The sequence below is a fragment of the Mirounga leonina genome, unplaced genomic scaffold, assembly GCF_011800145.1.
Source record: "Mirounga leonina isolate KUSES-001 unplaced genomic scaffold, KU_Mleo_1.0 Mir_151, whole genome shotgun sequence".
NCBI classification, from domain to species: domain Eukaryota; kingdom Metazoa; phylum Chordata; class Mammalia; order Carnivora; family Phocidae; genus Mirounga; species Mirounga leonina.
Window position 1 is genome coordinate 66,707,119 of NW_023270377.1, and position 24,570 is coordinate 66,731,688.

Genomic DNA, 24,570 nt, shown 5'->3' on the forward strand with positions numbered 1-24,570 from the left:
CCTCTCTCTTGCCATTTACAATATGCCCGCTAAAGGGATGGTCGACTGGGTTGGGCAATAAAAAGAGAGTTTAAACAGAATCACTGTCATCTTAGGACATACCTTTCCTGAATGCTTACTTCCATCCTATTCTTTCTGTCATATTTATTTTCTCGTTTGCTTGCTTGTCTCTATTTGGAGGGCAATGTTAACAGAAGGCTCCCTGGTGAATCTTATCTTCACTGAGGTGCTTACCAATGTGAGGTTTTTAGAAGAGAATACTTGAAGAAAACTCAGAATGAGTAAAGGGGCTCTTCTCTCTCTATTCCTAGGGAAGAAGAGAGGTAAATACGTAATATTTATAAAAATTAGGCTGAAGTTTATGAACTTAAAATGCCAAATAGAGCCAGAATGATATAGATACCAGACCTCTGGACATGGAATCTAAGACATTGGTGTCAGACTTATCTGCATCACTTACAGGTATGGGATCCTCTCCAAGCCTCTCAATTTCTTTCTATGTATAGTGGGATAGTATCTCTTTTTATACCTCATAGGATTGTTATTGAAACCAAATAGAATTATAAATGTAGAACACACACATACACACAAACACACACATACGAAAAATCTAATGTGGTCGTTTTCATAATGTTTCAAGAGCAGTCCAGGAAGATCTGGAGGAGTCTCAGGAGAGAGCCCATAGGCAGATCTGTGCTTCCCACTCCCCAAAGAGCAGCTCTACTTTCTTTTATCTGTTTCATATGCTATTGACACATATGATTTTATTTTATTGATTTTAAAGATCTGCTGCTAAAGGACAGAATTTGAAATATGAAGATAACAGATATTTGTATTTTTTGATCATGATAATATCCACTGCAATGTGTTTACCGTGACCTAGAAAGCATGGAAAACATCAAAGGAATGGGCAAGGATGTTACTGTGAATTGAGCCAAGTGATCATATTTTATTTTTTTTCTCTTTTTATTTTTATTTGCATTTATTCTGTGCGGAATTCACTTCTGGGCCATATGTTTTTGTTTCCTCAGTTTCTTCTGGGATATCTTTCTCTTCTGTGCAACCTCCTCTTCTGGTTTAGGAACAATCTGCTCTTTTTCAGTAAGGACCATCTCGATGTGGCCCGGAGAGCTCACATATGGGTTAATCTGCCCATGAGCCCTGTACGTTCTATGCCGCATCTTGGGGGCTTTGTTCACCTGGATGTGCTCCATGACCAGAGAATCGACATCTAAACCCTTAAGTTCAGCATGACTCTCTGCATTTTTAAGCATGTGCAGTAAAAATTCAGCACTCTTCTTGGGCCACCGACCCTGTGTCCAGCCCCACTGTTTGGCCTGGGCACACCTACCAGCTCCACCATTGTAGTGACAGAATGGCACACACGGCTTCTGCAAAGTGACGTCTTTCAGATACTTGGGGGCTTTTCGCATATGCATACCCTTGATGGCCTGGGCAGTTTCACATGTGTTCTTAAAGTGAACACAAAGATTTGAACCTCTTGATTTATATGATTTCGTAGGGGTTTCGGGGTCAAGTGAATAGCAAACCATTTTCAGAGGTCACCTCAGGCTGCTGCAAGTGATCATATTTTAATACCTTTCAAATTTTTTAGTCTCAAGACTTGTTTATACTCTTAAAAGTTATTGATTAGTTTACTTAGAAAAATCCCCCAAAACACAAGGATACACAAGCATACATTTCATTAGCCACCACTGTGATGACGTCATCACATGTCATGTCGCCTCTGGAAAATCTACCAAACACTTATGAGACAAAGTGAAAAAAAAAGGTCTTAGTATTATGATGAAAATAAGTCTGACCCCATGAGGCCCCTGAAAGAATCTTAGGAACTCCTAGGGAAACTGAGACCACACTTTGAGAACCACTGACCTATTATTTTGAAGGAAACACTAAGGTACTGAATTATACGGTATGTCAGGTGTGTATTTTTCCCATATCTGCTTCAAGCTCAAAGGACATTGGAATGAATGACATTTATTTCAAGGAAATTTCACAAAATGTTTTCAATAATCTCTTCATTCTTTAAACCTGTGTTCTAAGATCTTTACAAAAGTTCTGTTGGGCTTTTCGTTGAAGCATGGTGGCCACTTTTCTTTTCCAGGAAGCAAAAATCAACCACAAATTTCACTTAAATAGAATTTGGACCTCTTGTTCAGCCATTGACAAAATGTTTTAATTTGATTACTTTTCTTTTGGTGGGGGTACGTGTATTCTGAAAAATGAGTCTCTGTCAGTGAATAAAGCGACATTTCAGAAAGTTCTATGGGGCACTTAGGTGGCTCAGCTGGTTAAGCAACTGCCTTGGTTCAGGTCATGATCCTGGAGTCATGGGATAGAGTCCCCTGCTCAGCGGGGTCTCCTTATTCCTCTGACCCTCCCCCCCTCTCATGCTCTCTCTCTCATTCTTTCTCTCAAATAAGTAAATAAAATCTTAAATAAAAGGAAAAAAAAAAGAGTTCCATGGCATCATCACCCAGATGTACACCCCTTCCTTTAACAGAGTGGCTCCATTTTAAGTCATCTTGAGCAAAGCATTGTAGTACTAGATTTCTTTAAAAACTCATTGTAGTCCTTACTTAACATTTCAATAATACATTTTAATTGGGCACAATGGGCTCCTTTTGTCTTACTTTTTTTTTTAAGTTATCTACCCATTTACAAACAAAGACAAAAGCTTGTCAGTCCCCAAATGCACTTTCTCTGCTTCACTTTGAGGACTTGTGTAGCCTGAATAGTTTTTAGTCCCTCCCAACAGCTGCTCTGTGTTTTTACATCTCTCAAGAGGGGTTAATTCTTTACAGCTGTATCCTGCCTTCCAAGAATCTCACATGTGCAAATTATTAATCTTTTTCTATTGCTACAGTAACTCCCCAGGCCATAAACACCCCCTACCTAAAACTGGCCCTTTTCCAAGATAAACTTTGGTATTCTTTCCCTGAAAAGATAATTTGGTCTCTTTTGGTTTACATTGTTACTTAGAACAAATGTTAAGATATAGAAACTTACAAGCAATTATTTAGAAATAGAAATTTAAACTTCAAGTTTAAACCTCTATCCATTGTTGTATAATTTGAGTCTGAATTTTATATTCCATTTACTTAAAAAATCAGGCTGCTTATACTTTTCCCAAGCATACAGTTCAATATTTTAAAATTTTGGCATTATGCTAGTTAGATCAAAAAGGATTTTCTTAAATAAAAAAAAATATATAGTGTATGCCTTTCCTTGAGTGTAAGCAAATTAGATTTTTTTCAAAGGTGATCTACATGCATTTATACTTGCAATGTGTATCATGTGTTTTGGTGTATAAATGTATCAATGTTTATTTGAAAGGAAGAAAACAAACTTAAAATATCATGGTAAGGCAATTTATATTCATATACAAATATGTTGGCTAACTTCTCAATTTTAATATAAAATATGCTTTATTGTAGATTTTTATATTCTTTAAGGCTCATTGTGAGATGGCCACAACTTGGTGATTTCTCTTGCCTCCATGATCTACGCTTTGATCTCTTCCCCCATCCCTTAGCTACTGGTTGAATACTCTTATGACACCTCCAGCCTTCAGAATAAATGATTTATTTTAAAAGTTAGATATGTCATGAGAGAGCATTAAGAAATTCTAGGAACTGCATTTCTCCATGATTACATGCATCTAGTGGCGTTCTGAGGCACAAGGCAGAGGGACCAGTGATTTTTACCACCTGACAAGTGCAATAATCCCCCAGAACTGCAAGGCCTGAAGCATCTTATTGCTGTTATGAAACAGAATTTATAAATAAAAATAAGGAAAACAGCCAGAGCCATGCAATTCCTGGGCTTCACTGACATTGATATGACAGCCAATCAGAAATTTCCATTTATGCCAGGATTGCCAAACCAATAATTTTAGCAATAAAGCCTATTCTAAGGAGTATTAAAATGGTTTGCCTCTAATATGTATTTAAACACAAAGGAAGTTTAAAGGTAGGTTCGTTATAATTCAGACACACAATCATTTTAATATATACAGAAAACCTCCCCGTAGACCAATTAAAAGGAGCTTCCAAACAATACTGACTCTTAATTCACATAATATTATAACTCAAGCAAGTTACATTTCAACATTTTTAGATAAGCTGTATAAGAGTAGAAAAAAAGGGATTAGGACAATAGGGAGATTTGAATTGCATTTTGTATTATTTCAACTGCATTTTAACAGCCTTCATGATTGAAAGAGGGAATAAGAATGCAGAAGGAACAAACTTGTGTAGATTATTTTTTCATTACATGCATTATTCCAGTTTAAAAATGTCAGTCGCTTGTCATGTTAACTAAGAATGCATTCACTATTGTACATATCTAAAGCTGGAGTTAAACTGAGAATTTTGCAAAGGACAGATACAAAGAAGTGATTTTTCCTTCTCTCTGTATATAAAAATAGAACTTTCAGAAATGTCATGGCTGACACATTTAGCTGCTGGACATTGAAAATCCTCTTTCTGACTCACAACCTGTGACTGGAACTCTGTCAGAGTAATCAAGAGATGTTAGACTATAAAGCACAACAGTAGGGGAGGCTTTGCTGTTTGGCCTTGTTTCTAAAGTGAAAGACATTTAAATTTGGATCCTAACATAAATAAATATTTCTGGTACTTCTCATCTTTAAAATACAGAAAAAGAAGTAATCGTGTAAGGAATTTGTCCAGCTGGTTATCTAATTTAACTAGCTTCTCGAATTGAGTATTTTATGACCGTGTGGACTACTGAAGCAGTAATGTGTTAAGAGATAAACATGACTGAATAAATACCTACAGTATGCTGGATTATTTTTCTAAGATTATATTGCAAGTAGTGATGACCATAAAGGAATACAGTGAACCTTCAGAAAAATACAACCACACTTCAGAAATTGAAAGGCAATTCTTGGATAATATTTGTCTCCTTTTGATCTCATATGTAATTAGAACCCCTCTTTTTTCAAGAGAGATCAAGAGAATTATGACACACATTATGATATATTGTTCCCCAGTACACAATAAAAATTCAGAAAAGCTGGGTATTCAGCTTTTTATTATGTCTATGAGTGTTTTCACCAATGCATACTTGAAGACTTTTATTATAATTGTCAATTGGTGAAAAGAGAATATGGCTGAAGAAACATTAATGTGAACATCCATGAAATGGATGAAATCAGATTAGATAAGTCCTTACTAAGTGTTCAAAATTCTTCCTAGTGTTTTTTAAATCACCACAAGGTGTGTCTTCTTGGCTTTCGTTCACTTTTTGGGAATAGCAACATCTTAACTTTTCAAGATGAATGAACTACCTTTAAGATATTTGGGCCCACTGATGTAGTTCATTAAGATACTACTATAATTTGGGGGAAGATATTCCAATATTCAATTGGTAATTGATTGAGGGTCCAAATTTTATATATTTATTCTTATTGGAAAGGGCATCTTTAACAAAACTGTAGAACCTTGTCATATTTCTGCAAATGAAATAAAAGTAGGTTCATTCTCTCCCATGTCTGTATTTCTTTTTTTTTTATATGTTTTATTTATTTATTCATGAGAGTCAGAGAGAGAGAGAGAGAGAGGCAGAGGCAGAGGCAGAGGGAGAAGCAGGCTCCCCGCCTAGCAGGGAGCCTGATGCGGGATCCCATGTCTGTATTTCTCAAGCCCGGTTGACTATGGGCCAAGCCAGGATGAAAATGTTTGTTTGTCTGGTGGTATGGAAGGAACTGTGACTTTTGAGTTAGATTCAAATTCTGCTTCTGACAGTTACCAGCTTGGACAAGTTACTTAACGTTTATGAGCCTAAATTTTCTCATCTTTATAGTGGGGAAGATGCCTAGCAGCTCTTGAGCTGTGAGGTTTAACAAATCCGGTAATAGCATGAGGCTAGCAGTGTCAGGCCTCCAAAAAAGACACTTGATAAAGCAAATTACTCTTTCCTGTCTTGAATCCATTCAAAATTTATTTTTTTGTCCTTCCTTGCCCCAATTGTAAATGCCTTATCTTTCCTATGTCCACATTTCCTAGGAATCTTTAGGGTCCACTTGTTAGTCCAAGTTCACCCAAATAAGCAATACCCCATTGTCCCAATTTTCCTTGAATGTGTCTGTATGCTAGAGCATTACTATTCTCTTACCCATTCTCTCTGGTTTTTGTCTCTTTTGAGTAGAAGCTTACCATTCTAGGAACTAACAGGTTAATGTGTCCTTATATATTATATAGAACGCATTCTTATAAACTTAAAGAATCATAGAATCTTCAAACTTGAAGGGACCTACTAAATTAGAGATAACAAAATCAACCACCTAGAGGGCTAGGCAGACACAGTAAATGAGTAAAATGGGTTGGGTGAGAGCGTATATGCATACTCAAGACAGAAGAATAGAATGGTAACCAACTAGAAGGAGCTTGCATCTGTAGAGGGCAGTCACTACCCAGCTCAAGCTGAATGTTATCATGTGGAAATACTGGCACAGTGTTGGGCCAGATATTTTATTTTTTCCAAAAAAAAAAAAGAAATCCAGATTTTTATGTCAAATCTTTTAATTAACATTTTTTTTGTTGTTGTTTAAAAACACTGGTCTAAACCAAATGTATCTACTGGCCAGATCCAGACAAGTGGTCATTTTGGAGCCTTTGTTAAATCATCTGATTCTAATAACCTAATGTGCAGATGAAGACATTGAAACCCAGAGAGTCAAGTTACTTTCCTATGGTTAGTTAGTGACAAAACAAGGACAATACCCAGGTTTCCAGACCCATGGTTTAAGGATGCCACCTTTGGCCATTTTGTGTCTTCATTCCTTCCAACACACATAAGATGTTTTGGAAGCCTATCATTTTCTTAGGGTCACAGGTACAATAGGTAACAATATTCTTTCCTTACACTAAAAAATCATCTAGTTCCTAAGTCTCCAAATCTCCCAAGTGAAGTGCATGTATAGAGTATTTTGATCAAGAAACTTTTACTTTAATAATAAAAAACAATGTGTATACCTTTTCCAAATATATGAGTTTACCTTCCAAACAACTTTTACCACACTCCAGAGTTATTTATACTTCGGAATTATTTGCCTTGAGTTTATTATGTTTCTAATGGCATTTTAGTATTTTAGGAAAATTTAGGACAATTTAATATTTTGCAGTACTCAAATACATAATTTAACTTTTCAGAATTAACTTGAAATGCTTCAGATTAGCATATGTATATGTGTAATTCACTTGATCAAGTTTAGATTTTAGAAATCAAAGATTAATAAGTATGGACGTATTCCTTTGGGGAATATCAGCATGTCATTTCTGTGGTATAAAAATGAAAGAGAGGGCGCCTGGGTGGCTCAGTCGTTAAGCGTCTGCCTTCGGCTCAGGTCATGATCCCAGGGTCCTGGGATCGAGTCCCGCATCAGGCTCCCTACTCGGCGGGAAGCCTGCTTCTCCCTCTCCCACTCCCCCTGCTTGTGTTCCTGCTCTCGCTATCTCTCTCTCTGTCAAATAAATAAATAAAATCTTAAAAAAAAAAAATGAAAGAGAACTCCTTTGTTGATTTGTGTATGAAGGTTTCTATATGCAGGGGCTCCCTAGCCTCTAAAAGCTGATTAGCAATTTGTGAACAAAGTTGAGGTAATTTGGGCATTTTTTACCTTAGATTAAATTATAACTCAAGTTTAAAATTCTAGTGGGCAAGCTTCTTTTATTATTATACCTAGCTTGCTACTGGTTGCTAAATTTAATCCTCTTGAGGCTTCTCATTTAGATATTTGAATTTTAATGTGGCACACATACATTTCCAACACTAAATTAAAACCCACCCTGATCACGTACTAATTGAACAGAACTGTCCATTCCAATTGTGGGTAATGGAGATTAGGGTGCTTACAAATACAGTCTATTGATTAGGTTACATGGTATAATTTCAGGGCTGTGAAAAATTTCTGCCTCTGGTTTTGCTTTTCCCTTGGGGTGCCCAGTCTTCTCTGTGACCCCAACTTGCTTCAAGATTTTTAAATTTGCTGCTAACTAAGGTGGATGCATCTTCTGACCTTGCTGTGGGAATAGAACAGAAGTCCCTCAAGTGCTATAGGAACTAATTAATATGCATATTATTCCAGGAAAGAATCATTATTTCATGGATATCTTTGTGAGAGTATCTGCCATAATGGTTAATTACTAAGGCCATGTCCATTGCTAATACAGAAAGAGATTTTTATTTAGATATGATATTTTTGTTTTATAACTTAATGTACTTCATATAAGTTTGTGAATATGTAAGAGAGAATATTTGAAATTTTTGTACCACTCTTAAAGTCTTTTCTAGGACTGGTAAGTGTTATATCAAAAACAGGCTCAGAAATTATCAAACTTCCCTAAGACTTTTGGGAATTTAAAAATTTACATCAGTTTAAGGTGATAATTACAGAAAACAATTGTAGTCATTTTATATTTTACTTAATTTAATGATAAAAATAAATAATTGTTGGGTGATTATGAAGAGTGGAACATCACACTGTAACAGGCACAAGAAATAGCATGATTGATAAAGCATGGTCTCTTTGAAATTTCCTTCTTCTATTGTCCTTATTCACCTTAGTTGGGAGTTTTATTGCTGATGGCACAGGCCAACCAGGAATTGATTGGCATGAGAGAGAGAACCCAGTATCAGAAAAGGCTACTGATAGTGAGGAGGTGGTTATCCAGTGTTAGGGTGCTGCTGGGGATGAATACAAGGTTAGACCTTTAGTTCGAGAATAGGACTGGGCCTCAGACATTAATATGTGGCAGGTTTTTGAGGCAAGGAAACTGGAGTAAAGCAACAGGAAAAAAGATTGGGTTACTAGACTTGGGATATAAAGTGGACATCTAGCCAAAGATAAGTCAAACATCCAGTTTCTTAACTTGAAAACTGCCTCAACTTGGCCCGTGGAAGCCATCTTAGCTCAAGGTATTTGAACCCTCTTTCTAGTCATTGGATGATTACTAAACTAATACATGAGTGTGATCCATTGGACACCAGGCTAAAAATTAAAATTATAATAAAATATACTAAGTAGAGACATCAACAACCACACCCTATGGGGAAAACAGATTCCACAGATTAATTCTAGACAAACTGAAATAAATAAACAGAAAAACAAAAAGAAAAGAAAAATATCCAGAAGTATAGTCCTCAGGGGAAAAGAACCACAATGACTCATAATCCAGAGTTGCTACAATATATAATCTAAAATACCTACTTTTAACAATATAAATAAACAAACAAACAAACAAATCATTCAGAGAAACAGAAAGGCATGATCCACACTCAGGGAGAACAAAACAAAACAACAAAAAACAGTGAATAGACTATCTCCGAGGGAGCCTAGATCTTAAATTTATCAGACAAAGATTTCAAGACAGCTATTGTAAATATTTCAATAGTTAAAGGAAACCTTGCTTAGAGAATTGAAGTAAAGTAAGATGATAACTCATGACATAGGAAATCAATAAAGAAATAGAAACTATTAAAAAGGAACAAATGGAAGTACTAGAGTTGAAAAGTACAGTAATGAAAGGGAAAAAAATCCACTAGATGAAATCAATAGCAGATATAAGATAAACAGATATAAGATGGCAGAGGAAAGATCAATGAACTTGAAAATAGAGCAATAGAGGATAGACTGATCAATAGAAATAATCCAATGAAGAAAATATAGGAAAATAATTGAAGAAAAGTGAATAGTATCTGAGAGACCTGTGAGACAACATCACAGGTGCCAACATAGGTACCATGAGAGTCTTACAAAGAGAGGGGAGAAAGGGGTAGGAAACATATCTGAAGAATAATGGCCAAATCTGTCTCAAATTTGATGTTAAACAATGGATCCAAGAATTGCAGTGTATTTCAATCAGGAAAAAGATAAGAGATCCATGTCCCAGACCCATCATAGTCAAATATTGAAACCCAATACCAAAGGGAAAGTTTTGTGTGTGTGTTTTTAAGATTTTATTTATTTATTTAGGAGAGAGAGTGTGTGTGCACACACATGAGTGGGGCGGGGGTGGGGTGGGAGGGCGTAGGTAGGGGCAGAGGGAGAGAGAGAAGCAAACACCCCACTGCGCTGGGAGCAGGGTGGGTGGGGCTCAATCCCAGGACCCTGAGATCATGACCTGAGCTGAAGGCAGATGCTTAGCCCACTGAGCCGCCCAGGTGCCCAAAGGTAAAGTTTTGAAAGTATATAGAGTAACAAAAATAAGATTAGGTGGCTGATTTCTCATCAGAAGAACTGGAGGTGAAAAGGTAATATGGTGACATATTAAAAAGAGAGAGAGAGTTTACCTTAGAAAAAATACTAAAGGAAATTCTTCAGGCAAAAGGAAATTATACTGGATAGTAACTTGAATGCATAGGAAGACATAAAGAGTATTGGAAAATATATGGGTAAATATAAAAAACTGTATAAACATATTTTCTCCCTTCTTGTTTTAATTTCTCTAAAAGATATGACTATATAAAGCAATAGTTATAATACTTTATTTTGGGGTTTGTAACATATTTAGGTGCAATGTATATGACAATAATAGCACAAAAGAGGTTGGAAGAAATTAAATTATCCTAGAATAAATTGCTATATTTTACTGGAATTAAGCCAGTGTTAAAATAGATTTTGATAATGTAGATGCATATTGTAATTCCTAGAGCAATCACTAAGAAAATATCTTTAAAACAGATTAAAATATCAACAAAGGAATTAAAATTGTAATACTAAAATATATTTAACATGAAAGACAGAAAAGCAGGAAAAAGAAGAATACAAAGGCATGATATTAATAAAAAACAAATAGCAAAGTGATAAATATAAATCCAATCATATCCGTAATTACATTAAAGGGAAATGGATTAAACATTCCAATCAAAGTAAGAGATTGTCAAACTGAGTAATAATGCAAGGATCAACTATATGCTCTCTGGAAGACACTCACTATATATTTTTTTAAAGATTTTATTTATTTATTTGAGAGAGAGCATGAGCAGGGGGGAGGGGCAGAGGGAGAGGGAGAAGCAGACTCCCTGTTGAGCAGGCAGCCAGAGGCGGGGCTGGATCTGAGGACCCTGAGACCCTGACCTGAGCTGAAGGCAGATACTTAACCCACTGAGCCACCCAGGGGCCCCAAAGGGAAAGTTTTGAAAGTATATAGAAAATAAAATAAAAATAAAAATATAAAAGATTGATTTTATGTGAGGTATGTTTTCTGACCACAATGAAATTAAACAGGAAATCAGTAACAATAAGAATTTTAGAAAAATTCCAAATATTTTGAAATTAAGCAACACGTTTCTAAATAATCTATGGGCAAAAGAAGAAATCAGGAGAAACCAGAAGAATATTAGATAATATTCTGAATAAGAATGGAAACAGGATATCACATTATATAGAGCATAGCTAAAGCATTGCTTGGAGGAAAATGTACAGTTTTAAATGTCTATGCAGTTGAGCCTTGAACTTCACAGGTTTGTACTGCATAGGTCCACTGGTATATAGATTTTTTTTCAATACATATATAGGATTTTTTTTTTTTTAATATTTGTAACCATTTGAAAAACTTGCAGAGGAACTGCATAGCCTAGAAATAACAAAAAATTAAGTAAAAGGTATGTCATGGATGTATAAAATATATGTATATACTAGGTTTTTCTTTATCATTTACTACTATAAAATATACAAAATCTATTGTGTAGGACTGTTGAATCACAGACCTGTACCTCTGAAACAAATAATACATTATATGTTAAAAAAAAAAAGAAGATAGTAGGAAGGGGAAAATGAAGGGGGGAATCAGAGGGGGAGACAAACCATGAGAGACTATGGACTCTGAGAAACAAACTGAAGGTTCTAGAGGGGAGGTGGGTGGGGGAATGGGTTAGCCTGGTGATAGGTATTAAAGAGGGCACATATTGAATGGAGCACTGGGTGTCATATGCAAACAATGCATCATGAAACACTACATCAAAAACTAATGATGTAATGTATGGTGATTAACATAACATAATAAAATAAAATTTAAAAAAGAAAAAAATAATAAATCCATATTGAAAATAAGTGATCAGGAATAAATGAGGACAGAATGAGATCATCTTCCCTAAAGTTAAATGGGGCTTAAGGGTAGGGAGGAGGCAGGAAACTAGTGAAGAAGGCTGGGATGATTAATCAGCCAGTGGGCAGATATATATCCATCTAATAAGGAGAATATCAAGATTGTTTTATAATTGGGGCACCTGGGTGGCTCAGTTGGGTAAGCACCTGTTTTTGGCTCAGGTTATGATCTTGGGGTCCTGGGATCAAGCCCCACATCAAGCTCTGCACTCAACAAGGAGTCTGCTTCTCCTTCCCCCTCTGCCCCTCCCCCCTGCTTGTGCTCTCTCTCTCTCTTAAGTAAATAAAAAAATAATCTTAAAAAAAATATAAAAATTTAAAATTTATCAAAACTTATGCACACAAACACTGACTGTACTTGGTGCCATTTGCAGTCAAAATAAATGTAAAAAACATACAGATGCAGTATTACATTATAAATGTCTATAATTAACTGTAGAGCATACTGTACTATGGTAAGAATTTCATAGCCACCTCCTGTTGCTATTGCTGTGACGTGCAAGTGTTGTGAGTATCCACTTAAAATGTGCATGTGATGCTAATCATCTCCATGTGAATAGTTTGTCTCTCCAGTAAATTGCATATGGAAGTAAAAAGTGATCTCCTGTGGTTCCCACTATTAGGAGTTAAGTTTTGGAGGAGTCAAAAGTTATAAGTAGATTTTCAACTGCATGGGGGTCAATGTAGTAACCCAGTGTTGTTCAACGGTCAACTTTATTTTTGAAGAAGAAAGGTCTCAGATCAATAACCTAAGCTTCCACCTTAGAAATAGAAACAGGAGAGTAAACTGAACACAAGACAATATTAGAAAGTAAACAATAAAGATCAGAATGGAAATCAGTGGGGGAGAAAAAAGAAAACACAAAAATAATAGAGAAAACTCAGTGAAATCAAAAGTTGGTTCTTTGAGAAGTTTAACAAAATTGATAAATCTCTAAGTAGACTAAGAAAAAAAGGGGGGGACCCAAATTAGCTAAATCAGAAAAGAAAGAGGGGATACAACCACTAATCCTAGACATTAAAATGGTTATAAGAGCATATTATGAACAATTTCATGTCATTTTTAGAAATTGACAAGCTGATTTTATGTGGAAATTCAAAGGACCTAGGAAAGCCAAAACAATTTTGAGAAAGAAAAACAAAGTTGGAGGCCTTACATCATCTAATTTCAAACCTTATTATAAAGCTACCACAATCTGAGGGAGGAGCAAGATGGCCGAGGAATAGGAGACCTGGATTTCGTCTGGTCCCAGGAATTCAGCTAGATAGGGATCAAACCATTCTGAACACCTACGAACTCAACAGGAGATCGAAGAAAAGAATAGCAACAACTCTCTGAACAGAAAAGCAACCACTTTCTGGAAGGTAGGACGTGTGGAGAAGTGAATCCAAGGCAATATTCAGGAGGATAGACGGCGGGGGAGGGGGCCTCTGTCAGCCGCTTCTGGCAAGTGATAGAGCCATGGAGCACAAAATCGGGACTTTTAAAAGAAGTTGGCTCCGTTGAGGGACGTCACTCCAGTGGCTAAGTGGGGGGTGGAACCCTCGCTGGGACAGTGTGGTCTCAGGACCCTTGGGGTCATAGGAAGACCAGGGGTGCCTGAGTGCGGCAGAGCTCCCAGGTATTGGAGCAGGGAAGCTGGCTGCAGAGACAGAGCAGAGGAGTGGGCTCTCAGCTCAGGGTGGCCATAAACCATGATCCGCAGCACAGTCGGGCCACTGCTCTTCCAGCAGGGACCCAACAAGCGGCAGATCTAGGGAGACGCCCCTTCCTTCCCTGGGAGGAGCAGCGCAGGAGCGCACTGCAGGGATCAGCTGGGCTTGGAGACTCCACACGGGGTCGGGTGCCAGAGATAGAAATGCTCAGTCACAGGCCAGGTGAGCACGGAGTGCGGCCGGACACCGGGAGACGGGAGTGATTGACTGCTTTTCTCTGGGGGCTCACTGAGGAGTGGGATCCTGAGTTCTTAGCTCCTCCAGGGTGGAGATTGGGAGGCTGCCATCTTCACTCTCATCCTCCAAAGCTGTATGGAAAGTTTGCAGGGAACAAAAGCTCCCAAGAGCAAACCCAAGCACATTACTTAGCCTGGAACGGCAAGGGTGGGGCAATTCTGCCTCCGGCAAAGACATTTGGGAACCACGGCAACAGGCCCCTCCCCCAGAAGATCAGCAAGAACAGCCAGCCAAGACCAAGTTTACCGATCAATGAGAATGGCAGAACTCCAGTGCTAGGGGAATACTGCACATAGAATCCATGGCTTTTTCCCCATGATTCCTTAGTCTTTCAAAGTGAATTTTTTTTAACTGTCTTTTCTTTTTTTGAATTTTTCTTTTTCCCTTCAACCAACATCTTATCAATCCCTTTTTTTTAAAAAAAAATCTTTTTTATTTTTCATTTTTAGATTCATATTCTATCCCTTCATAGTAGTTACCCTTATTTTTGGTATATATATATAAGTTGTTCTCCCTTAAAAATTTTGGGATATAGTATCTTCTAACAGGTCAAAATATACCCTAAATCTCTAGTGTATGGCTTTATTCCAGTCTTCTGCCTGATCACATTCTCTCCCCCTTTTCTTTTCTAAATCCTCTTCTTTCTTTTTTCAACCAACTTCTTACCGTATCAATTCCTTTTATAAAATTTTTTATACTTTTCATCTTCACAGTCATATTCCATCCCTTCATCATATTAACCCTTATTTTTGTACATATATAAGTTTTACTTTCTTTAAAATTTTGGGAGGCACTTTCTTCTAACAGACCAAAATATGCCCAGAATCCCTAGTGTGTGGCACTGATCTATGCACCAACCTGATCATATTTGATCATATTCTGTTTTCTTTGTTTTGTTTTGTTTTTGTTTGTTTGTTTTTTATCTTTTTCTTTTTCTTTTTTTTCCTTTTTTCTTTCTTTCCCTTTCTTTTCCCCCAGTTTCAGGTCTTTTCTGATTTGTTTAGAATATTTTCTGGGGACATTTTTATCCTGTTAGCATTTTGTCCTCTCATTCATCTATTCTCCTCTGGACAAAACGACAAGATGAAAAAAATCACCTCAACAAAAAGAACAAGAGGCAGTACCGACTGCCAGGGACCTAATCAATATGGACATTAGTAAGATATCAGAACTAGAGTTCAGAATTACGATTTTAAAGATACTAGCTGGGCTTGAAAAAAGCATGGAAGTTATTAGAGAAACCCTTTCTGGAGAAATAAAAGAACTAAAATCTAACCAAGGCTAAATCAAAAAGGCTATTAATGAGGTGCAATCAAATATGGAGGCTCTAACTGCTAGGATAAATGAGGCAGAAGAGAGAATCAGTGATATAGAAGACCAAATGATGGAAAATAAAGAAGCTGAGAAAGAGAGAGATAAACAACTACTGGATCACGAGGGCAGAATTCGAGAGATAAGCGATACCATAAGACAAAACAACATTAGAATAATTGGGATCCCAGAGAAGAAGAAAGAGAGAGAGGGGCAGAAGTTATATTGGAGCAAATTATAGCAGAGAACGTCGCTAATTTGGGGAAGGAAACAGGCATCAAAATCCAGGAGGCACAGAACCCCTCTCAAAATCAATAAAAAATAGGTCAACACCCCGACATCTAATAGTAAAACTTACGAGTCTCAGAGACAAAGAGAAAATCCTGAAAGCAGCTCGGGAGAAGAGATCTGTAACCTGCAATGGTAGAAACATTACACTGGCAACAGACCTACCCACAGAGACCTGGCAGGCCAGAAAGGACTGGCATGATATCTTCAGAGCACTAAATGAGAAAAATATGCAGCCAAGAATACTATATCTAGTATTCTAGATATAGTAGGCTGTCATTGAAAATAGAAGGAGAGATAAAAAGCTTCCAGGAAAAACAAAAACTAAAGGAATTTGCAAACACAAAACCAGCCCTATAAGAAATATTGAAAGGGGTCCTCTAAGCAAAGAGAGAGCCTAAAAGTAACATAGACCAGAAAGGAACACAGACAATATACAGTAACAGTCACCTTACAGGCAATACAATGGCACTAAATTCATATCTTTCAATAGTTACCTTGAATGTAAATGGGCTAAATGCCCCAATCAAAAGACACAGGCTATCAGACTGGATAAAAAAACAAGACCCATCGATATGCTATCTGCAAGAGACTCATTTTAGACCCAAAGACACCCCCAGATTGAAAGCGAGGGGGTGGAAAACCATGTACCATGCTAATGGACACCAAAAGAAAGCTGGGGTGGCAATCCTTATATCAGACAAATCAGATTTTAAACCAAAGACTGTAGTAAGAGATGAGGAAGGATATTATATCCTACTTAAAGGGTCTATCCAACAAGAAGATCTAACAATTGTAAATATCTATGCCCCTAACATGGGAGCAGCCAGTTATATAAGGCAATTAATAACAAAAGCAAAGAAACACATCGACAACAATACAGTAATAGTGGGGGACTTTAACAGCCCCCTCACTGAAATGGACAGATCATCTAAGCAAAAGATCAACTAAAGACTAACTAAACTAAAATAAAGACTTTAAATGACACACTGGACCAAATAGACTTCACAGATATATTCAGAACATTCCATCCCAAAGCAGCAGGATACACATTTTTCTCTAGTGCCCATGGAACATACTCCAGAATAGATCACATCCTAGGTCACAATCAGGTCTCAACTGGTACCAAAAGATTGGGATCATTCCCTGCATATTTTCAGGCCACAATGCTTTGAAACTAGAACTCAATGACAAGAGGAAAGTTGGAAAGAACTCAAATATATGGAGATAAAGAGCATCCTACTAAAGAATGAATGGGTCAACCAGGAAATTAAAGAGGAATTTAAAAAATTCATGGAAACAAATGAAAATGAAAACACAACTGTTCAAAATCTTTGGGATGCAGCAAAGGCAGTCCTAAGAGGAAAGTATATAGCAATACAAGCCTTTCTCAAGAAACAAGAAGGGTCTCAAATACACAACCTAACACTACACCTAAAGACGCTGGAGAAAGAACAGCAAATAAAGCCTAAACCCAGCAGGAGAAGAGAAATAATAAAGATCAGAGCAGAAATCAATGAAATAGAAACCCAAAGAACAATAGAACAGATCAACGAAACTAGGAGCTGGTTCTTTGAAAGAATTAACAAGACTGATAAACCCCTGGCCAGACTTATCAAAATGAGAGAAATGATCCAAATCAACAAAATCATGAATGAAAGAGGAGAGATCACAACCAACACCAAAGAAATACAAACAATTCTAAGAACATATTATGGGCAACTATATGCCAGCAAATTAGATAATCTGGAAGAAATGGATACATTCCTAGAGATGTATCAACTACCAAAACTGAACCAGGAAGAAATAGAAAACCTGAACAGACCTATAACCACTAAGGAAATTGAAGCAGTCATCAAAAATCTCCCAAGAAACAAGAACCCAGGGCCTGATGGCTTCCCAGGGGAATTCTACCAAACATTTAAAGAAAAATTAATACGTATTCTTCTGAAACTGTTCCAAAAAATAGAAATGGAAGGAAAACTTCCAAGCTCGTTTTATGAGGCCACCATTACCTTGATCCCCAAACCAGACAAAGACCCCTTCAAAAAGGAGAATTACAGACCAATATCCTTGATGAACATGTATGCAAAAATTCTCACCAAAATACTAGCCAAAAGCAACAGTACATTAAAAGGATTATTCACAATGACCAAGTGGGATTTATCCCTGGGCTGCAAGTTTGGTTCAACATCCGCAAATCAATCAATGTGATACAATACATTAATAAAAGAAAGAACAAGAACCATATGAACCTCTCAATAGATGCAGAAAAAGCATTTGACAAAGTACAGCATCCTTTCTTGATCAAAACTCTTCAGAGTGTAGGGATAGAGGTTACATACCTCAATATCATAAAAGCCATCTATGAAAAACCCACAGCAAATATCATTCTCAATGGGGAAAAACAGAGCTTTCCCCCTAAGGTCAGGAACGCGGCAGGGATGTTCACTATCACACTGCTATTCAACGTAGTATTAGAAGTCCTAGCCACAGCAATCAGACAACAAAAAGAAATAAAAGGCATCCAAATCAGCAAAGAAGAAGTCAAACTCTCACTCTTTGCAAATGATATGATACTTTATGTGGAAAACCCATAAAACTCCACCCCAAAACTGCTAGAACTCATACAGGAATTCAGTAAAGTGGCAGGATATAAAATCAGTGCACAGAAATCAGTGGCATTCCTATACACCAACAACGAGACAGAAGAAAGAGAAATTAAGGAGTCGATCCCATTTACAATTGCACCCAAAACTATAAGATACCTAGGAATAAATCTAACCAAAGAAGCAAAGAATCTGTACTCAGAAAACTATAAAATACTCATGAAAGAAATTGAGGAAGACACAAAGAAATGGAAAAACGTTCCATGCTCATGGATTGGTAGAACAAATATTGTGAAGATGTCAATGCTACCTAGAGCAATCTACACATTCAATGCAATCCCCATCAAAATACCATCCACTTTTTTCAAAGAAATGGAACAAATAATCCTAAAATTTGTATGGAATGAGAAAAGACCCTGAATAGCCAGAGGAATGTTGAAAATAAAAGCAAAGCTGGTGGCATCACAATTCTGGACTTCAAACTCTATTACAAAGCTGTCATCATCAAGACAGTATGGTACTGGCACAAAAACAGGCACATAGCTCAATGGAACAGAATAGAGAGCCCAGAAATGGACCCTCAACTCTATGGTCAACTAATCTTCAACAAAGCAGGAAAGAATGTCCAATGGAAAAAAGACAGTCTCTTCAACAAATGGTGTTGGGAAAATTGGACAGCCACATGCAGAAGAATGAAACTGGTCCATTTCCTTATACCACACACAAAAATAGACTCCAAATGGTGGAAAGACCTCAATGTGAGACAGAAGTCCATCAAAATCCTAAGGGAGAACACAGGCAGCAACCTCTTTGACCTCAGCCGCAGCAACTTCTTCCTAGAAACATCGCCAAAGGCAAGGGAAGCAAGGACAAAAATGAACTATTGGGACTTCATCAAGATAAAAAGCTTTTGCACAGCAAAAGAAACAGTCAACCAAACCAAAAGACAACTGACAGAATGGGAGAAGATATTTGCAAATGACATATCAGATAAAGGGCTAGTATCCAAAATCTATAAAGAATTTATCAAACTCAACTCCCAAAGAACAAATGATCCAGTCAAGAAATGGGCAGAAGACACGAACAGACATTTTTGCAAAGAAGACATCCAAATGGTGAACAGATACATGAAAAAGTGCTCAACATTGCTTGGTATCAGGGAAATCCAAATCAAAACCTCAATGAATTATCACCTCACACCAGTCAGAATGGCTAAAATTAACAAGTCAGGAAACAACAGATGTTGGCGGAGATGTGGAGAAAGGGGAACCCTCCTACACTGTTGGTGAGAATGCAAGCTGGTGCAGCCACTCTGGAAAACAGTATGACAGTTCCTCAAAAAGTTGAAAATAGAGCTACCATATGACCCAGCAATTGCACTACTGGGTATTTACCCCAAAGACACAAATGTAGGGATCCGAAGGGGTACGTGCACCCCGATGTTTATAGCAGCAATGTCCACAATAGCCAAACTGTGGAAAGAGCCAAGATGTCCTTTGACAGATGAATGGATAAAGAAGAGGTGGTATATATAGACAATGGAATAATATGCAGCCATCAAAAAGAATGAAATCTTCCATTTGCAACGATGTGGATGGAACTGGAGGGTATTATGCTGAGTGAAATAAGTCAATCAGAGAAGACATGTATCATATGACCTCACTGATATGAGGAATTCTTTTTTTTTTTAAAGATTTTATTTATTTATTTGACAGAGAGATAGAGAGAGAACACAAGTAGGCAGAGAAGCAGGCAGAGGGAGAGGGAGAAGCAGGCTCCCCGCAGAGCAGGGAGCCTGATGCGGGACTCAATCCCAGGACCCTGGGATCATGACCCGAGCAGAAGGCAGCCGCTTAACTGACTGAGCCACCCAGGTGCCCTGATATGAGGAATTCTTAATCTCAGGAAACAAACTGAGGGTTGCTGGAGTGGTGGGGGGGTGGGAGGGATGGGGTGGCTGAGTGATAGACATTGGGGAGGGTATGTGCTATGGCAAGCACTGTGAACTGTGTAAGACTGTTGAATAACAGACCTGTACCTCTGAAACAAATAATAAATTATATGTTAAGAAAAAAAAAAGATAGCAGGAGGGGAAGAATGAAGGGGGGAAGTCGGAGGGGAGATGAACCATGAGAGACTATGGACTCTGAGAAACAAACTGAGGGTTCTAGAGGGGATGGGGGTAGGGGAATGGGTTGGCCTGGTAATGGGTATTAAGGAGAGCACATTCTGCATGGAGCACTGGGTGTTATATGTAAACAATGGACCATGGAACACTACATCAAAAACTAATGATGTAATGTATGGTAATTAACATAACAATAAAAAAATTAAAAAAATAAAGCTACCATAATCAAGGCACTGTGGTATTGCTATAACATCAATGAAACGATAGAACAGAATTGAAAGTCCTTTATATTTATGGTCAATTGATTGTCAACAAGTTGACAAGGCAAGTTAATGGGAAAATTAAAGTTTTTTCAAGAAATGGTTGTGGGAAAATTGAATATCCATATGCAAAATAAATGAGCTTAGACCGGTACCTCACATTATATGTAAAAATTAACTCGAAATGGATCATAGACCTAAATATAATAAATAAAACTATAAAACTTCTGAAAGCACTCAAAGGATAAAATCTTTATGAGGTGTAAGTCAAGATTTCCTAGATAAGATACCAAAGACAAGGGGCACCTGGGTGGCTCAGTTGTTAAGCATCTGCCTTTGGCTCAGGTTATGATCCCAAGGTCCTGGGATTGAGCCCTGCATCGGGCTCCCTGCTTGGCGGGAGGCCTGCTTCTCCCTCTCCCACTCCCCCTGCTTGTACTCTCTCTCTTGCTGTCTCTCTCTCTCTCTGTCAAATAAATAAATAAAATCTTAAAAAAAAAAAAAAAAGATACCAAAGACAAGATCTATAATAGAAAGAAATGATGAATTAAACTTCATCAAAATTTAAAACTTTTGCTTTTCAAAAGATAAAGAGAATGAAGAGGAGCCCTGACCAGGAAAAAAATATTTCCAAATCATCTATCTGATAAAGGTCTTATATCCTAAATTTGAAAAAATTTTTACAACTCCTCAAGAAGACAATAGGATTGAAACATAGGTATGGTAGCCAGGCTCTAAATAGCTGCCAAAGAATTCTTTTCTTTGGTGTTCCCTTGTGTAGTGCCCTCCCATGTTGTTTCACAGTTGCACTGAGTGACCAATGGGCTCTAGCAGGAGTGATGATATGTCACTTCTAAGGCTAAGTCATAAAAGCCATTGAGGCTTGTGCCTTGCTCTCTCCTTTGGATCAATCATTCTCAGATAAGCTAGCTGTCAGGTTATGAGGAAAGTTTCAGTTAACAGTCTTGTGAGTGAAACATCTTGAAAGTGGATCCTTCAGTCCCAGTCAAGACTTAGGTGATTGACGTCTTAATTGCAATCTCATGAGAGACATGGAACCACAAACACTAAGCTAAGCATCTCCTAGATTCTTTTTTTTTTTTTTTAAAGATTTTATTTATTTATTTGAGACAGAATGAGAGAGACAGAGAGCACATGAGAGGGGGGAGGGTCAGTGGGAGAAGCAGGCTCCCCGCCGAGCAGGGAGCCCGATGCGGGACTCGATCCAGGGACTCCAGGATCATGACCTGAGCCGAAGGCAGTCGCTTAACCAACTGAGCCACCCAGGCGCCCAACATCTCCTAGATTCTTGACCCTCAGAAACTGTGTGAGATAATAATTTTGTTGTTGTTGTTTTAAGGTCACTAAGTTTGGAACAATTTTTTAAATGAAGTAATTGATAACCAATGCAATGGACAAAAGATTTAAATGGATATTTCACCAAAGAAGATCTATGAATGGCTAATTATTACATGAAAAGATGTTCACCATCATTAGTCATTAGGGAAATGCAAATTAAATCCACATTGTGATACACTACAAACACACTAGAATGACTATAATAAAAAATACTGGCAATACCAAGTATTGGTGAATGTGTGGCAAAATGGGAACCTTCACACACTGCTGGTGGGAACATAAAATGTAAAAACGTGTATTAAAAAAATTAATAAACCAACCATACACTCCAGCAATTTTATTCTTAGATATCTACTTAAGAGAAATGAAAACATATGTCCACACAACACTTATATATGATTATTCATAACAGCATTATCCATAATGTTCCCCAAACTGGAAAAAATCTACATGTCCATTGACTGGTGAATGGATAAACAAAATGTAGAAAATCCATAAAAATATGGTATATCTATACAGTGAAGTATTTTTTAGCAATAAAAGGGAACAAAAAACAGATGCACCCTATAATGTGAATGAGCCTCAAAAACATTATGGTAAGTGAAAAGCCAGACACAAAAGACCACATATTGTATTTATTTCACTTACATAATATTTCCAGAAGATTTAAATATGTAGAGACAAAAAACAAATTACTGGTTGCCCGGGGCTGGACATGGGAGTAAGGATTGATTGTAAATGGATATGAGGGAACTTTTGAGGGTAAGGAAAATGTTTTGGCTGGCTCTTAGTTTCAGCTCAGGTCATGATCTCAGGGTCATGAGATTGAGCCCCACATCGGGCTCTGTGCTCAGGGCAGAGTCTGCACTCAGGGCAGAGTCTGCTTGAGTTTCTTTCTCCCTCTGCCTCTGCCCCTCCCTCCTTCTGCTCGTGTGCTCTCTCTCTCTAAAATAAATAAATAAATCTTTAAAACAAAAGAAAGAAATTTGGAAGTTTATACTATCTAATTTTGAGTTTTATTATAAAGCTAACATAATCAAGACAGTGTAGTGGGGGCACCTGGCTGACTGTTGGTAGAGCATGCAACTCTTGATCTTGGGGTCATGAGTTTGAGTCCCATGTTGGGCATAGAGTTTACTTTAAAAAAAGACAGTGTGGTATTGGCATAAAATATGGGCACTTACAAAGATTTGTATGCCTGCAATAGGTGAATTTTATGGTATATGAATTATACCTCAATAAAGCTGCTACAAATAATATGAAAGAGGTACAGAGAACTGTGATAGAGGGAGAACCTAATTTTAAATGAAGGCACCTGGGCAAAATATGAATGTGCAGAAATTGAGGTAGAATTCAAAGATGAAGAACTTGTGGTAGTGGTTTAAAGGTAAAGGCAGTTCTGGTCTGCAGAAAGATTAAGGATGCAAGGCTGTGTATGGGGTGCCTGGGTGGCTCAGTCGGTCAAGTGACCCACTCTTGATTTCAGATCAGGTCATGATCTCAGGGTTGTGGGATGAAGCCCAGCTTCGGGCCCTGCGCTCAGCAGGGAGTCTGCTTGAGATTCTCTCTCTCCCTCTGCTCTGCCCCTCCTCCACTCTCTGTCTCTCAAATAAATAAATCTTTATTTATTTATTTATTTATTTATTTATTTATTTATTTATTTATTTATTTACTTTTAAAGATTTTATTTATTTATTTGACAGAGAGAGACACAGCGAGAGCAGAAACACAAGTATGGGGAGTGGGAGAGGGAGAAGCAGGCTTCCCGCGGAGCAGGGAGACCGATGTGGGGCTCGATCCCAGGACCCTGGAATCATGACCTGAGCTGAAGGCAGACACTTAACAACTGAACCACCCAGGCATCCCTCAAACAAATAAATCTTTTAAAAACAGAGATAGATGCAAGGCTATGGAATAAGCCATTTTGACATGATTAGGAGCCTAGTGTCTGTAGTGGTGAGTGTGTAGAATTAAGAGTAGATGTGGAATGACAGACATTTATCTTATAGGCCATGGGAAAAACTAACCTCATAATTTCCAGTCCTGACCTCTCCTTTATACCTCATACTAAAAAGTCTATTTGCAAGACTTCACCACTGATGTCCCCACACATCTTAAATTAAACATGCTCTAATTTGTTGCTAACTCCTTCCCAAGTTCTCTTTCTCAGTTGATGACTACACCATCCACCCACTTGCTCAAGATAGAAACTTAATTATTTTTAATGCTTCAGGGTTTGTTTCTCCACATCAGATCAATCAGCAAGTTTTACTGCTTTATTTTACTTCCTACATTTTTCTCTGATCTTTATTTCTTAACCTCTGTACCTTAACTATCTTAGATCAGACTCTAGTCTTCTTGCTGGACTGTTGAAATTATCATCAAGGTAGTTTCCTTGTTTCTAATCCTGCCTCATTAGAGTATATTTATAACATAGTTTTCAGTGATTAATTTGAAATTCAGATCTGATCATGTCAATCCCTTGATTAAAACCCTTCAACTGCTTCA

The 24,570-nt window shown here is 37.5% G+C and overlaps 1 protein-coding gene across 1 annotated transcript; it reads right to left on the reverse strand.

Annotated features, from left to right (window-relative positions):
* Positions 1-998: 998 nt before the first annotated feature.
* On the reverse strand, positions 999-1,805 carry LOC118012389 (60S ribosomal protein L17-like). Its single transcript, XM_035007887.1, has one exon. The coding sequence runs from the start codon at positions 1,551-1,553 to the stop codon at positions 999-1,001; it is 555 nt and encodes a 184-aa protein (XP_034863778.1). The 5' UTR covers positions 1,554-1,805.
* Between the last annotated feature and the right edge of the window lie 22,765 nt (positions 1,806-24,570).

Excerpts from the sequence above, each read along its gene's own strand:
- LOC118012389 (XM_035007887.1), bottom strand. The coding sequence starts at position 1,553 with ATGGTTTGCTATTCACTTGACCCCGAAACCCCTACGAAATCATATAAA.